Here is a 17685-nt window from a genome sequence, read left to right on the forward strand (position 1 = left end):
GAGCTCCCGTGGTGTAGTGGTACGGGTATCGCTTTGTAAGCGGAAGGTCGATGGCTTAAAACCCATCTGGCGAGGCAAAAGGGGTAGGTGACGGTCGAGAGGGGGATATCTCGGCTGCTGCGGGAATTGACATTGACAAGTCCCAAACCTCCCCAAAACCCATGCCATCCAATCTCTCGGACGAGCTGTTGGCGACTGAGTCTGAGCGTTGAAGAACTCTGCAACAATACACAGAGAAGAGCATCAAATGCTACTTTCGACTCGGTCACATGCTCTCAGGCAAAATTCGAGCTGAAGATTGGGCTATTATATGATCGGTAACGATCTCTAGATGGGTCAAAAATAAACGAGATTTCCCCTCAATCTCGCTCATCTCCACGTCCTCGGATCGGTCTCTCGTGCTCGTGTGGCATGGCATTTGGAGGATTGGTCTGGGGAATGAGAGGGGGCAACTGCTCGAATAATTCGTCAAATACACTGAAAATACGCCACACGTTTTGTTCAAGTGCCCAAACACTTGAATGATTGAATAAAGCCACATCATAGATTTAATTGGTTTTTGTTTCAACATCAATCCAAACCACTATCAAATGCAAGTGTTTGGGCGATTGACTTTTTGGCATTCGGGTGGCTCAAGTTTTTCAAGTGTTTTGCTCATGAATTTGCACCACTGTCTTGACTTTTTAAATTGATCTTAAGATCTACCCAAAACAGGCACTATTCAAAGTCAACGTGATTTTCCACTTGAGTTTAATGTGTTTCACTAGGTCTATTCCCGTACTGCAGAATTCTGCAATTCTGCACGAAATCGGCAGCAAAGCGTTCCCGTACTTTTCTGCAACAAAAGTAACTTTTTTCCCAGGCAGAACTTCTGCAATGAGAGAGACAGAAGTTGCAGCAAAACCGTTCCCGTACTTTTCTGCAAGCTCTCTCTTCTCTTTCTTGTTGAAAAGTGACTGCAAGTTGGTGTGATGGATGTTGAGTACACGCTTACATAAAGTTTGCAATTTGGGTGAAATCAAGCATTTTATTATTAGTTGTAATATTTTTTTTTGTTTTATTATTACTAAATTGAATTAGTCTTTTGAAGAGACGTTTGCATATTTTGAATTGATGGATTTTTTGGGTAGTTAGTTTTTTTTATGTCTGGTTTTATTAAAAACGATTTTTTTTTTTGTGTTAACGATTTCATGCTTAGTACATTAATGTAAATGATATAGCGATATTTTTTAGTGTTAAAATGATAACTTTCTGAATTGACTAAGTATGTGTGTTTAAATAATAGGTAAATTTAATTGCCAAATAATAAATTGTACCTGTATTCTTATTTGAACCAAAAAATGTGATGTAATTTAGTCGAATTCTTAAATTTTAGGAAGTTTAAATTCTAAAATTCGGAAATTCTTAAATGCGCCATCTTGAATCACAAAAAGTACATTTTTTGGAGTCGTTATAAAATCAGGTTTAGAGGTTTTAGAGATTGAACATTTTGACGAGTTCTTCGGAAAATAGAGTACGAACTGTTTCCCTTTTTTTAATATTTTCGAAGGTTTTTTTTTAAATATTTTTTCCTTCTGTTAGCAAATCCATTGTTAGAATATCCAATTACATCAAAATGAACTATAGTACAAATCATAGTTGAAAGGTACTCCAAAACTCTATTAGGTTATAAGAATTGCGAAATTGTGAATTGATTATTTACTAATAAAAACTAATTGAATTGAATTGATTTTTTTTTATATTTGAGTTTTCATTTTTTTTATGTACAGCATTTTAAAATTTTACTTATTTTTGTTTTTTTTAGTTTCTTTATTTTTTTTATTTTTTTTAACTGTAACTTTTGAATTTTTGGTGTTCTGAACTTCAAACTTTTGATTCATTTATTTCGAATTTAAAATTTTTTGAATTTTTAAGTTTAGAAACTTTTAAGTTAGAAACCTTTATTTTTTTATTTCGAATTTTGAAAATTAAGATTTTTTTGAAATTTTCAATGTTTAATTTTTAATTATTTGATTTTTCAAGCTTTGAATTTCTGATTTATTGTTTTTTTTTTGAAATAAATATTTGCATTTTTAAATTTCTATAATATCTGATTTATTTTTTTCAAGTCCCTCAATTTGAAAATAGTTTTTTTATATTTTTAATCACGAATTTCTTAATTTTCAGATTTATAAATTTATGAGTTTCAAAGTTGTAGAGTTTGTGATTCATTTTTTTTTTTGTCAATTTCGCTGCGCCACCGTTGTTCTTCTATGTGAAATCCAATCATAATTTATTTATGTTATCTTTCAAACATTTTGCTATTAAAACATGTATTTATGGTCTATATAAATATACCTTCTATATTAAACCTTTTTCTTTTTTTTAATTATGTTGTTTAAACGTACCTGCCATTCTCATTCCTTAAATTTTTTACCTAATGTAAAGTTTTGAGTTGTTTCTAATATAAAATGTCTACCTAAGCATTATTAATTTTAAGTTTAATAAATGGTACATGCTTGATTTTTTAGATAAAATATTGATTTGCATAAAAAATAAGTCCCCGTTCTAGAGGTAAACTTCTTTCAATTACAATTTTTTTCAATCCTTTTTTTTAATTGTTTTGAAATAATTAAAAAAAAACTTCAATACCCAATTTGATTAAATCCACTCAACTGTGTACAATATTGCAGAAAAAGTACTGGAACGCGCTACCCAGGCAAAAGTTTTGCGGCTTCTCTCCTTGCAGAACTTCTGCAAAAGAGAGAGATGAAGAGAGCGAGCTGAAAAGTACGGGAACGTGCTGCAAAAAAGTGACTTATGCTGGCTGCAGAATTCTGCAGAAGCTGCAGAAATTCTGCAATTCTGCAAGTACGGGAATAGACCTACTGATTCATTTTAGCGCGACTTTTATCGAAGGCTAGAAGCGAGGCTAGAACCAGTAGCACAAAAAACTCTCCCGTTTTCAACTGGCCGGCCGGCGCAGTGGTAGCGTGCACGACTAGTAAGCGAGAACTTGTATATCGCTTGAACGTTTTATTTTTCAACACCATTCAAGTGTTTTGCTATTGAAATTATTTCATGGTCAATCACCGAAATTTCAAGTGTTTTGCGATTGATATTTGAGTGCTCTGTACAGCAGGGCCAGATCATGTGCGAAACACTTCGATGCGCCTTGGGACTTTTGCTCAGTGTACGGAAGACGATCGTTCGGCAGGCTGTGTATAGCAGCAAAACAGAAAACCTGAGAACAGATCATACTACAATAGATACGCAAGTGTCACAGTGGTCCGTGTCTGTTCACAGTAAAGAAAGCGAGAAAGCCAAAAATACGGTAGAGAGAATAATTAGATTTTTTTGATTTTTCGTTTAAATAAAAAAAATGTTGAAAATTATTACTTCTCCAAACAAGTGCTCAACTTTTCAGCATTTCTGGAGTTTTTTCTTTTTTTTTTGACATGGTCCAATAAACCAAATTTTCAGTTTTTGCTTTTTGGGTGTTTTTTAATACCCCTGGCTCAAGGCGGTTTCAAAAATACCCAAAACCCAAAAACTGGAAATTTGGTTTATTGGACCTTTTCAAAAAAAACTCCAGATTTGTTTTTTTGTTACTTTTCGATTCTGTTATTTTTGGCAGAGAAAAGTAGGCTGTTTCGTCGTTTAAAAATGACAGAAAAAGTAAGTAGTTTCACGACGGAATCGCAAAAAAAAAATCGAGTTTCAAAATCACGACTTACATTTCAAAAGAGTATTATGTATAGAATTGATAGCTGGTATTTAAAAAATCTGAAAATAGAATATAAAAGTCTAGAAACTTTTACACAATTTAACTTTTTAACATAAAAAAATCTGATCAATAGTTTTTTGAGGGTCAATTGGGAACTTATAAAAACTATTTTTTGGTCATTTTCATTCTTTGCAAGGCCATCCCAATCACCAAATATTCTATCAGAGCCCAGCCAATATCCTGTTAGAACAGTGAAACATTTCTGCTAGAATGCTGTAAGAATATCAAGCTCTGTGAGAACTCTGCTAGAACCTTGCTAGATCACCGTGACTGGGATGTCTCAACAACCAAAAGGCGGATCAAAAATGTCAAATTGCAAATCAAATTGTAGAGAATTTTCTCGAGTATTTTTTCAACAAGGATGGACACTATTCTTGAAATTTCGAAAAATACAATTTTGTTAAATAATTCAATTTAAAAATGGCTAAACTGCCGTTCTACTTTTGGACGATTCTGACTTTTTAACATTTTTAAGTTTAGTTTGGCATATACTTTTCGAAAAACCCATAAAATCTAGTACTTTTTTCGGAAATTCATCAAAAACAACACCAAGTCTGTTTGTCCCATCGTTACAATTCTACGCATAATTGTCCAACCGAGTATTTTTTTTTTTTACTCGGAATCAATAGTTTCACGAAGCATTGTGTCTTGTTTATCTGTTGTATAGCAATAGGATTACAAATAAGAGTGATAAACTGCAAACTGGGCCGTGCATGGACACATAGGGACAATTATGCGTAGAAACACAGAAATCGGTCGAAAAATTTCAATCGCGTTTTTCTCAGTTGCACTTTTTTGAACATGGGACAGTTATGCGTAGAACGGCAGTAAAGTACATAAATAAGTGGGGCACTTTTTTCGATACCTTAAAAAAACACTAAATATTATTTTCAAAAATCCTTGGCCAAACACAAAACTAATGATTTTCTAAAGGATCTGTGATAAGCTACGGGGATATAGAAACAACACATCTGTGTAATGTTAGGATAATTAGAGGATCAATCAATTTCTTTTTACAGCACAATAAAAAAAATGCTGACAAACAAATAAAATTAAAGCTAAACACAGAGAACTTACGCTTGCGGTGGCGGACCGGTCATCATCGGCGGTCGGTATCCCAAAGCCATGGGATGGTGGTGGGGCGGCATCCCCAGGGGCATCATCATCGGGGGACGCATGGCCAACAGCGGAGGCTGCTGCTGCATGCCGGGAATCATGGGTGGACGCGTAGGAATGCCCATGTTCGGCGGTGGAATAGCCACGTTCGGCGGCTTCGGCGGACCGACTGTGAACGGGTTCTGTTGGATCTTTCCGGCCTTGTATGCCGCGGTGGTTGCATCAATCAGGTGCTGAGCTTGCGTTTCCATCCACTTTTGATAGTAGAATTTTACCTAAAATGATTGGATCAGTCAGGTTAAACAAACAATGATTGTAAATTATGTTGAAAGCTAAACTTTACATTGTCCTTGTGCTTTCGGCCGGTGCAATGGGTTTTACGCACGCTGGGTGAGTCATGAGTCAGGTAAGTATCGCAATAGTCGCAGTAGTATTTCGGCATTTTTGTTCGCTTTGGTTATAAATTTCAAGATAAAACAATCAGTTCAATCTGAATAACTCGAGAAATTTCATGAGCGTCCGCTTTTAACTGTATACAAACTTCAACTGATTCCGCTACTACACCCTTACCAAAAATCATGATTTTTTGAGTTCCAAATCCCACTTTTCATACGAATTTTTCAGTTCAACCCATATAACCATTTTTATGGTTGTAGTACCTGAACTCAAAAAATCGTATGAAAAGTGGGATTTGGAACTCAAAAAATCATGATTTTTGGTAAGGGTGTACCACAAATGACAGTTGGAATTGTCATTTCATGCCTCTCTGGTTGTACACACTTACCAAAAATCATGATTTTTTGAGTTCCAAATCCCACTTTTCACACGAATTTTTCAGTTCAACCCATATAACCATTTTTATGGTTGTAGTACCTGAACTCAAAAAATCGTATGAAAAGTGGGATTTGGAACTCAAAAAATCATGATTTTTGGTAAGGGTGTATTTATCTTGTTATTTAGGGACCATCCACAAACCACGTGGACACTTTTTTGGAATTCTTAACCCCCGCGTGGACACACCGTAACTGAAAATCGCACTTTGCTGAGTTCGTTTTCGCACCTCCCCATACGATTTTTTCAGTTCAACTACGATTACACTTTTTTGTGTTATCGCAGTCGAACTGAAAAAATCGTATGAAAAAGTGAGAGTTATCTAAGGCCGATCTCACGCACATTAGCACACCGTTTGTTTTGCTGGCTGGTACAAAATTTAACCTCCATCTTTTTCGTGTACGTACACGCAATACATGCGCACGTAGATAACTCTATAGTCCATACAAACCCCCACCCAATGTCCACGTGGTTTATGGATGGTTCTTATGTAGTTTTCAAATATGTATCACAGAATAATGTATGTAACGAGCAATGTAAACTATGAAAACCTTTTGTTCGTATACATAAATGTTACATGTTCTTTTCCATTTAATACAATTCAAATGCAATGAACAATTTTATTTAATTAAAGCAAAAATTACACGCAAAATCCACATAACACAGATCTGTGTAAAATTTGACACAGATTGCCCAAAACCGGGAATACACAGAATCCGTGGAGAAGCCTTGTACAAAGATCTGTCTGTCTGTCAAATCAGTGTAATTTTTATTAAACAAACTGTGTAAAATTTTACACAGATCTGTGTAGGATTTTACACAGATCTGGGTAAAATTTTACACAGAATCTGGGTAGAATATAAAAAATATTTTTGATTCTGAAGATGATTTTGAATATATATTTTAAAATTATAAGGTAAAATAAAGCATTTTTTTAGCTCAAGTCTGAGATTTTAAACATAATAAACATTTGCCGGGAACCGTGGTGTAGGGTGTCGGAGATAAGCCTAGTAGAATTGCTAATAATTGTAAATCCGCTTCATATTGTCTGTGATTAGTTAAATGAACTGTTAATGTTCTGAATTATTCAGTAAAGAAGTTGAACAGAACAATTAGATTATTTGATGTCTAATTATCTGTGAAATGATGAAGAGAATTCGAGCGACCACCATTCACACACACCACGACACGAGCGTGTTGATGGTGAGCGTTACACAAATTCGAGAATGTTGTTGGTTCGGCTCAACGAATTGCTCGTGCGCAGTGATATGAGAGAGGGAGAAACTCTCCAAAACGAAGAGAGATTTCCGGAGAGGGTTCGGTGCTGTGAACCTTTGCCCAGCACAGCGTTCTAGAGAGCGATCAGTCTATTTGCGAGCTTTGAAGAACGAAGTACGCTTTTCGTATTAGGATTTTGAAATGGCAGAGAAAATGGCGTCGCCTCCAAGAAGAGTTACGACATAGGGGTAAGCGTGGTTGCCTCTCACCAAGTCGGCCTGGGTTTGATCCCAGAAGGTCCTGGTCAAGTCCTGGTGGCATTTTTCGAGACGAGATTTGTCTGATCACGCCTTTCGTCGGTTAATCCAAAGGTCGTCAGTTTGAATCCCGGGGTGGATGGAAGCTAAGGTGTAAAAAGAGCTTTGCAATTGCCTCAACAATCAAGCCTTCGGACACTTTGTTTCGAGTAGGAATCTCGCAATCGAGAACGACATCCGTTTGCTCATGTTGTCTCCGGAACTCCTCCGAAGAGAAATGCTACCAAATTGGAATAAAAATCATGAGGGGTTAGCATAAAGGTAAGCTATTTTTCATGAGATGCATTACCTGAAAAGTTGAAAATCCAATCTAACACCGATTCTTATTGGAACCGATGGCCGAAATGATCGCCATCTTAAGTTTTTTGGTTTTTACCCAGATTTGAAACGAAAGCTGATCGAAAATCTGTGTAATTTTTTACACAGTCTGTGTTATAAAACTACACAGTTTTGACAGCTAGAACATGTTGTACAATCTGTGTAATTTTTTTTACACAGATCTGTGTTATGTGGATTTTGCGTGCACTGGTAAACAGCATTGCACTCAAAGTAAAAAGTATCCTTTTTTTCAAGTTCACCCGTCGTCACCCTTTAAAAGGGTATCGAAAATGTACTGAAATTGACATACACGCAAAATCCAGATAACACAGATCTGTGTTAAAAAATTACACAGGTTGTGGAACAGTGCCAGCTTTCAAAAGTGGGTAATTTTTTAACACAGATCTGTGTAAAAAGTTACACAGATTTTCGATCAGCCTTCCTTTCAAATCTGGGTGAAAAAGATAAGATGGCGTTTTCCTGCAACATTGACGAAACTTGGTAAGATATTTTCTCTTCTGGTTGTTTAAATTGTAATATTGTTAAAATGGTTTCCTATTTCAGACTTTTTTGACGAAATGACCAGTTGTTGCATCGTAATTGAAGTGGAATTGGCCCCATGGCATAGAAATGTAAGTTTTATTAGTTGGCAATGTGGCCATCAATTGGGTACTAAAGCCCTATAAGGCTTTCTAGTCAGAAATTTACCAATACATTCAAAGTATGTTTACATGACAGCTGGACGTTTGTTTGCATCAGGTTTCCTATCTCTTTCTAGCAAAAATTTTTTGTCAGACGACTTCTAGCTGGTTTTTTTTGACTGACTGCCCGATATGTCAGCCAACATACTTCGCAGGGCTGTGACAGCTACAGCTCGATCTTTGTTTGCATCAGGACACTGTGACGAGGAGTTCGTCATTTTTGAGTTAAATTATATTTTTTTCACTGGGACTAGAAAGCCTTATGTCAATTTTTATGTACAACGGTAAAAAACACGATTAAAAACCATTTCTGATCACTATTTTTAATTTTAATGCAAAATTTTTTTTTGACAAGACAACATTTTTTCGATGGATCAACTATGGTCCTCTTGGAACGAGCTGTCAAGTAGGAGCTTTTCTGTCAAGAAGGACCGCGAGGTTAATTTTTCAAAATTTATTTAAAAATCCATTTTAAACTCATTGTGGTCGTACAAAGGGTCATTGTACTCAGAAAAATAAGCTTTATCGCTGTAAACAAAAATATCACCAATCTATGCTTCATTTTAGAACCCAATTCTAACCTTACTTTGTTTGCTGTATTTTAGGATTACTCGAAAAGATATAATGCTCCCGTTGATCGTCTTGCATGCTTGCCGATTCCGCCTGAATTTGCCACCTCGGAACATCTCCGGACTGGAAAAACTGGTGCTTCAAGGTCAGCGGCATTATCTCCCGTGGAAGCTGCTATACGACAGGAGGACATTTACCAGATCGATTTTGTGACGGTGAAGCACTTTTTTAAAATAGATTTTAGCCATATATTTAGTTAATGAAATGTATTAGAGAAACTTGAAATAATAAATCATGGCAACATGTTCCTTTTTCTTTCCATTTTAATATAAATTCCTAGTTTAAAAGAAGAAATGAATGCAATTTTGTACCCCGAATCTGTGTAAAATATTACCCAGATCTGTGTAAAATTATACACAGATTGTCGACTACAAAATTACACAGGTTTGACAGACAACGGTTGTACACAGATCTGTGTACAAGGCTTCTACACAGATTCTGTGTATTCCAGGTTTTGGGCGATCTGTGTCAAATTTTACACAGATCTGTGTTATTTGGATTTTGCGTGTACCCTTATGAAAGGGTGACGCCGGGTGAATTTTAAAAAAGGATAGAAAGTATCCTTTTTGAGGATTGAAAGTACCCTTTTGAGGGATACTTCTGACTTTGAGTGTACACTTTTTTCAGTTCACTTTTACACACTTGTATGGGATTTTTCAGTTCAAGTATGATTACACACTTTCGTGTAATCATACTTGAACTGAAAAATCCCATACAAGTGTGTAAAAGTGAACTGAACAGTGTGTAATGTTGATTATCAGTGTGTATTCAACAAATAAATCGAGCCAAACATTTCATTAGGGCACAAAACCAAAAACCGCGATTCGAGAAAATCGCTTGTAAAAAGTGAACAACTTGTTTCAATTCCTATTTAAAAACGTTACTTAATCCACCTTTGGGTGGTTGGTGCCTTCCTCTCATATATAGAGTGATTACAATCCCCTAAAGAGTCAACATGGTTTTTGGATCTCCCCTAACGTGATCGCAGCACCTAAGAGGTCCTAATAAAAATAAGAGACGAGTAAAAAAAATAGACTTCCTACAGACTTTTTGTCAAGATTATACAGACACCGCCTTTCAGGAAAATGGCATCCCTCTACAAGGCTTTTACGTGGCGATCAGACGGGACCATTTGAGGTTATGTAAATTCAGACCATTTTTTAAACTGCTTGTAATTTTAGATAGGTAAGTCAGATCTTGAAAATTCTTAATCCACAAGAAAGATATTCTCATATGCTTTCTAAAAATATATATCATGTGAGGTTTTCATGAAAAAAAAACACCCTTTTTACCATAATTTTAATTTAATATTAAACAGTTTTTTTAACATTACTTTTTAAATACATGATAAAACTGAATGAATTTAAATAGCAACTTAGGGGACGCTAAGACGGATCGATTAAAACCGTTCCGGCCAAAATCGGTACAGCCTGGGACGAGATATTCCAGTGACATTGATTCGGTACACATGTCTACATACAGCCAAACACTCAGACATTTGCTCAGCTCACGGCTCAGCTAGTGATTCTGAGTCGATATGTACAAATGAAGGTAGGGCTAGGAGGTCTAATTAAAAAGTTCATTTTTCGAGTGATTTTATAGCCTTTCCTCAGTAAGGTGAGGAAGGCAAAAAGAAGCTTGACTGATGGTATTTTTACTGATGATACGATAAAACACATCATTATCCTCAACTCTGCTTTAATGCTTCTCAATTTATGTTGATTTTCGCAATAAAACTCATAATTTTAAAAAAATCTCGCTATTGGGCCCTTTTAACTTTCCAACTGTTGTTCATAATGGGCCCTTTCTTAATGCAATTTCGAAAAGAACTGAAAGGGCACTAAAGCGCTGTCACCGGATTGTTGTTTTGAATGATGTTTACGGGCCCTTTTGTTTAGTTAGAAATAATGAGGAATTCAGTAGAAATTTTGATTATTGGTGAAGTTTTGTGATTGAATAGTGTAGATAAGGTATGTGAAACATAAAAATTCTTCAAAATTGTACTGTACAGCAGCCGCGGGACCGTAACAAATATTGTATTTCGACGAAGTTTTTTTCTGTAGAAATCCTTGGTGAAACGTAAATCAAACTTTCTTTTGAAGTGAATTAGTGTTAAGAATGTATGAAAAGTTCACTTTATAACACAAAAAGTTCCTCAAGTACGAGAACCTAACGAAAAATAAATGGGCACATTTGAACTTTTTTTTTTTTTGGTTTGCAGTGAACATGGTTATGTGCCCTTTTGTGTTTTTGATTTTTTCAATAGGAAATTGTTTGTTATCAATCTGATTCTTGGAGGGCATGTAGGGAGTGTACTAATGAATGGAATACACTCAACCCCCGGTGATTGGTCACTTTTTCGTTTGACACTTTTTTAGTTTGTACCCCGTTGGTTGGTCAAAGTCAAACTAAAAAGTGACGAACTGTCACTTTTTACACGGCGCTCACGCACACTATCAAAACAAACGTTTGGTAGTGTGTGTGAACTCCGTGTAAAAGGGGTGTCAAACTAAAAAGTGACCCCGTTCGTTTGACAACAGTTGGTGTCAAACCATCGGGGTTTGAGTGTAGTGGAAAAATCCCGAATGTTTATGTTTTGGTTTTGTGCCCTAATGAAATGTTTGGCTCGAAATAATGCTCTTTGGGGTACGTGTTTAAAGTGCACGCACGGACACTCACATTATTTTCACTGGGGTCTCAAATGTCTTTTGATGGTATCAGTTGAAAACAAAAAACATCAGTATGAAGGCAGCATAAATTGTAGCATCGCAAAAACCTGAACAGAATAAATTTACAATACCTGTTTTGTAAAGTTTAAGAACTACAACAAGTTTTGTAAGTTTCAATAGTTATTGAAAAAGGTCGTCGGTAAGTGAGGTGTTTGAACAAGTTTGATATGTTGTAACCTGTTCGCGAGTAAGCTGAAAATGTTAGCTAACGTTTTGTTTCGTAAGTATTTTTTTTTTCTGTATTTCTGTTAAGTTTCTGTTTTTTTACAAAGTAAAATGATAGACGTCAGAAATCACGATTATTCGCGATAGTTGTTTCGCAAAAACATGATTTTGTTTTTGTAAACAACCCAGGCACTTGACTAACTTACCAACTATCTTAGACACGAACCATTTCACTATATTTAAGAAGTCATATTTTTAGCACCGGGTGCCCGGTTTATTTTTAAGTTCGCGCTAAAAACTTTGGAAAAAGCCGCGAAAATCACATTCACTTGAAACCTCCCTTCGAAAACAACCTCGCGTTTTCATTTCTCCGGACTCCGTCGTGGCCATCCCGTGACTTACCCTTGACAAAAGTGCCTTCTGCACTCGATCGTGTGTTTAAAGTTTAATGATTGTGTGATTATTTAGGTTTTTGTGTTATAATTTTGTAGGTGTTTTAAAAAATGCAATGTTTTTATTCCAAGTTTAAGAGTAAATTTTAATTTTAGGACGTGGCTTTTTGAACATGGCGTCTGCATCTGAAAAACTGGGCATGCGAGGAAACAAGCCGTTCACAGTTTTCATCGAGGGTAACATCGGTAGCGGGAAAACGACCTTCCTGAACCACTTTCAAAAGTTCAAGGACCGCGTTTGCCTGCTGACGGAGCCGGTGGAAAAATGGCGCGATTGTGGCGGTGTGAACCTGCTCGACCTGATGTACAAGGAGCCTAACCGTTGGGCTATGCCCTTCCAGACCTACGTGACCTTAACGATGCTGAACGCCCACCAGCTTCAAACTGATAAGAGTATCAAACTTATGGAAAGATCGATGTTCAGTGCAAGGTAAATAATTACTGGAGCAACATTTGAAAAGGGCGGTACGACATTGCTATCGACAAATGCCATACTTCCCATTTAAAAAAAATGTAATGAAAGGCCACTCTAGAACCGATTAACGATATGTGAAAAACGCCATCATCCGACATATTAAACCTATAGTGCAAGGGTGGTTCATGAGGTGATTTTTGTGTGAGGTAATAGATTCGTTCATGAAAATTCGTGTATGATACAATTGTCTTCAGTAAATTTCTGAGTCTACAGTGTAAACGTATGAAATGTACACATGGAGTTGACGTTGTGTGGAACTACGCATGGTTTATAATTAGAGTAAAACTAAAAGGAGCAAACTGGTCAGTATTAAATCTGAAGTTCCTGAGTGATATCTGAAATGTTGAGCCACGCGGGTTCCAAATCTAGACTAGGAGATTGTTGACCATCAGGAACGATGTTATGATAAACTTTTTAAACGACGTTCAAATGGTTTGCGGGTGTTGAAAATGAAGCTTTCCAAATTCCATTGATTGGTAAACGGAAATAAAACCTCACCACTCTGTGTTTAATCTAAGGCCCAAAAGATTACATCAATGCTGTTTTTTTTATGACTCTGAAGCTGACCAAGGAAATATAGACCGTGGCACGACGGGCAGGACCGGGGAACGGCGAGAAGTACTGCGAGTTACTGAAACGTTGTCAATCTATGGTGCAATCGTTTCCATTTTGATCAGTCTTAATTAATTTGTAATTTGTTGATTTATTGGGTACGATAACTTGTTAGTTAACACTTTTGATCAGGTCAAGGAAGACACTATAGGAAATAGGAAAATTACAGAGGAAATAAACTTGACAAATAACTGTAACTCTAAGGCTCACAAAATTGTGAGGGCATTCAATATTCCCTACTGATTGTAGATTGCAGATCAAGTATAGACTAATGTCAGTAAATTCGTTATAATACAGAATCAGTTTTATTTACAAGACATGTTGCAATAAACGCTATCGAAAATATAAGTTCGAAATCGTTGGAGGCATTTTTAGTGGGAAAGCAGTAGTTCTTTCGGTACATTTCAGTTACACAATTTGTTTCAATTATTATTGTTTGCAGATATTGTTTCGTGGAAAACATGTTGGCCAGTGGAAGTTTACATCAAGGGATGTATAATATTTTACAAGAATGGTACGAGTTTATTCATGCAAACATTCATATCCAGGCTGATTTGATAGGTAAGTAACAAAACATTGTTGAACACTTCTTTATTAAAAGCGTTGAATTGTATCCACAGTTTACCTGAGAACGAGTCCGGAAGTGGTGTACGAAAGGATGATGAAGCGTGCCCGCTCGGAGGAGAGTTGTGTGCCGCTCAAGTATCTTCAAGAACTGCACGAGCTTCACGAAAATTGGCTCATCCACGGAAGCTTCCCCCGAGCAGCGCCGGTAAAAATCAAATTCTTCTGACTCCTTCTCTCAGGATTCAAACATGTAATATTACAGGTTTTGGTGCTGGATGCCGATCTGGACCTGAACAACATTAGTTCCGAATACAAACGATCGGAAACGAGCATCCTGAAGCCGATCCTGATAGAAAACACCAACCAACATCCCATCCTTGCGTCGCCCAGTAAACGAACGAGAACGGAGATGTAGACGATGATTTGACAATATCGTATTTAGAACTTATATTTTTTGAATATAAATAGATAGATTTTATGTTTAAGGAATAATAACATTTGTATGCATCACAAAGTAACCATTTAGCATAATAATACAGAATTAAAAAAAAACGTGCTCTACTTTAATTAACGAGCCAAAGAAGCAAAAATTAATAAAGTTATTGCAAACGCAACTAACTCACTTATAATAATAGCCACAACGAAGCTGACGTGGACGCCACTGATGGGACAATTACAAAGACTTCTAACTTAACATCACCTTAAAATTAATGCAATATTTTCACAATTCATCAAATTATCTTCAAACGGACATCCTGGTGGCGGTTACGTCACTTCGCACAACATACAGCCACAGTACACCCAGTACGGAACCCAGTATGATCAGCTTTCTAAAATGATATCTCCAAATTACACAAAGTTACACAGCCGTGTCATGGCGCGATGCTTTGACGCGATACCGGTGACACACAATCCATATCTCCAGTGGTAAAGTTAAGTCCTAGGTTAAGGAACGTACTTTAATTCTTTTTTGTACTACCTAATGTTTGTTTGTGCGGTTAGTTTGTAGTTTGTAACCTCCGAATAATATTTCCACATTTAATTTATCATATTGATTTCGTTTCGCGACTAGGAAATATTACCTATCTATAGCTTTGTGCAATATGAGGGAAAAGTCAGTGAAATCGCTGCCGATCTTGCACATGGCGTCATAACCGGATTCAGTTTGTTTGATATGTTTTGCAGAGGATCAGGAAAAAGACTTCTGGAGCATCATTTTAAAAGGGCGCATAAGCATTTTGACAGCTGGAACTTTTTTTTTGCAAATTCCGAGACAATAGGTAACTTTTTAACAAAACTACTTCGAATTATGTGAAAAAAAAAACCTAAAGCCAAAGAACTTGCTAATTTTGTTATCCTATCGTGATGCTTATGCGTCATTTTCTCGCGTTGCTCCAAAATTTACTTTATAATATATTCATTCCGGTGAAAATAAAACTTTTTCGTTAAAATAACTTAGAACATAAGCACAGTTTTAAAGGGATGGATACTTAAAAAAATTGCTGATCACTGTAGTATGTTAAATGTAATAAAAATGCAAAAACAAAATTTAAAATTTTCGTGTTTTCATTCATTACACTTAAGGAGCCATTACACTACCGCAAACAAACAAATACGCACTTTTCCGTGTTTGACAGTTTCCCAAACTCGCAAACAAGGCGAAATGTATGCAGGCTGACGTTTATACAAACAAATCTAGGCAAACAAACAAAGGAGGCAAACAAACAAAGGAGGCAAACTGTCAAAAAGTGCGAGTTTGTTTGTTTGCCGTAGTGTAACAGCTCCTTTATCTAAATTGGAGTTTATGCAACACGCAACACGGTGCAAAAATAAGATTATTCCTGTACATTTAGCCAACGAGGTTCTGTAGTGTTGGGTAAACACGACGAGTGCTGGAGAAATTAAATTTTGCACCGAGTTCCATACTTTTTTTGCAATTCCGAAAACACCCTTTGAATAGGTTTCTAAGAGGAGGAATCGTGTTTGTTGTCTATATGTATAGTAGGGTGAAAATGAAAAAAAAAATAGACATCAGGGATACCCTCTGACTCGATTCCTTAGGCTTACTTTTAAGTATCTGTGCCAATTTTGAGCCAAATTGGTCTCGCCCAAAATTGCCCAAGTGTGAGATTTTTATAGGAAATTTAATTCTCTACAGCTTTGTCGAAGGATGCAAGAAGATCCGAGTTCACCTGCTGCCAAAATCCTGAAGAGATGTTTTCCCCCATACATTTTCGCATTTTTTCCCATATAAGGCTAGTATGGAGATCGGAAGGAAAGGGGTCAAGAAACAGCTTCACGAACAGCAAAACAAAGGAAAGGGAGCGCTTTCTTGGGGCTTTTCTTCACCCTATCTGGCTTGCCTTCGCTGCCGCTGCTGGCCATTTGAAATTTTTTTTGACCGGTTTCTTCCGAGGTGCATACACCGCTATAAACTTCAACGATAAAATGCGACCCTTAAACCTTAATCAATTTGGCTCAAAATTGGCACAGTTACTTATTATTGACTAAAGAATCAAGCCAGGGGGTATCTCTAGAGATTTTCCAAAATTTTATTTTTTTTTCGAGTCACCCTAGTGTCGGCTGTTCCAACATAGCCCAAGTTAAGGCCCAAGTAACCAACCAGCACTTAAACCCGGTCACTGTTTGGCCCTTAATGCGCTTTCACAGCTGCGAGTAAAAGCTAAACAGTTTTTACTTCAGCACTAACAGCTACTATAGTGCTGAATAGTGGCCGCTTTTGGACTTAACTCAGCTGGCTAAGTGCTGGCCTCGACTGTTTCTGTCCACCCCTGCGGTAAACGTAAAAAAAGCGAGAGCAAAAGTGTACACCCTTACCAAAAATCATGATTTTTTGAGTTCCAAATCCCACTTTTCATACGATTTTTTGAGTTCAGGTACTACAACCATAAAAATGGTTATATGGGTTGAACTGAAAAATTCGTATGAAAAGTGGGATTTGGAACTCAAAAAATCATGATTTTTGGTAAGGGTGTATCAATCTCACTCACTCTGCCCCGTCTTACCCTACACACTTTCAGTTCTAATTTTGGTTTGCCCACAGCTGCTTTACCGATTAAGTTATTTTTGTAATGTTGGTTTGCTGCTTATTCCAGAAGTGATGAAGTTGATGTCGCCGTTGTGGTGGTTGTTCCTGAGCCCTTGTCCTCACGGCTATACGAGGAGTCGTTCTCTGCTGTGATTACAAGGATTCATGTACACTCAACCCCCGGTGGTTGGTCACTTTTTCGTTTGACACTTTTTTAGTTTGTACCCCGTTGGTTGGTCAAAGTCAAACTAAAAAGTGACGAACTGTCACTTTTTACACGGCGCTCACGCACACTATCAAAACAAGCGTTTGGTAGTGTATGTGAACTCCATGTAAAAAGGGTGTCAAACTAAAAAATGACCCCGTTCGTTTGACAACAGTTGGTGTCAAACCAACGGGGTTTGAGTGTACTTCATATATGTCCATTGGACATATACTTCTTTTTATTAGAATTTCTTGACATCACATAAATGCTTATAAAACTAATGTCTCCATTTTAAATAAAAGTGAATTTACTTTATTTTTCACATTTATTTGCCAAGCACGTCACACGAAAACCAAAACAACTCCCTCCCGGTTTAGGGTAGCAACCTAGCTCCACAGAGAACAGAGAACAAAAACCATCGAAAAACGTGTGTAAAAATTCAAACCAAGATACGTTGAAAAGAGCTAGGTGTGCATCATCCGCCTAGATAGCGCCACTTCAAAAATCATTATGACCTACAGCAGCAAAACGTTG

General features: G+C 36.7%; 2 protein-coding genes across 3 annotated transcripts in view; one reads left to right on the forward strand and one right to left on the reverse strand.

Moving 5' to 3' along the window:
- Positions 1 to 5438, reverse strand: part of LOC6034721 (U1 small nuclear ribonucleoprotein C) — a 52284-nt gene extending 46846 nt beyond the window's left edge. Inside the window, exons 1-2 of the mRNA XM_001844951.2 lie at positions 5226 to 5438; positions 4844 to 5157 (exon numbers count right to left, since the gene is read on the reverse strand). Of these exons, the coding sequence (XP_001845003.2) occupies positions 4844 to 5157; positions 5226 to 5324 (413 nt within the window). The 5' untranslated portion in view covers positions 5325 to 5438. The remainder of the gene's footprint in view (positions 1 to 4843; positions 5158 to 5225) is intronic.
- A 6170-nt stretch (positions 5439 to 11608) lies between these two features.
- Positions 11609 to 15297, forward strand: LOC6034720 (deoxynucleoside kinase). Of its 2 annotated transcripts, none has more exons than XM_038248494.1 (5): positions 11609 to 11846; positions 12340 to 12673; positions 13773 to 13891; positions 13951 to 14102; positions 14160 to 15297. In XM_038248494.1, exons 1-5 carry the CDS (start codon positions 11825 to 11827, stop codon positions 14310 to 14312), a joined length of 780 nt encoding a protein of 259 aa, XP_038104422.1. In that variant the 5' UTR covers positions 11609 to 11824; the 3' UTR covers positions 14313 to 15297. The 2 variants fall into 2 exon arrangements, with proteins under 2 accessions (XP_038104422.1, XP_001845002.1); XM_001844950.2 differs by lacking the exon at positions 11609 to 11846 and adding an exon at positions 12103 to 12278.
- The last annotated feature ends 2388 nt before the right edge of the window (positions 15298 to 17685 follow it).

This window comes from Culex quinquefasciatus, chromosome 1 (genome assembly GCF_015732765.1).
Source record: "Culex quinquefasciatus strain JHB chromosome 1, VPISU_Cqui_1.0_pri_paternal, whole genome shotgun sequence".
Lineage (NCBI taxonomy): Eukaryota > Metazoa > Arthropoda > Insecta > Diptera > Culicidae > Culex > Culex quinquefasciatus.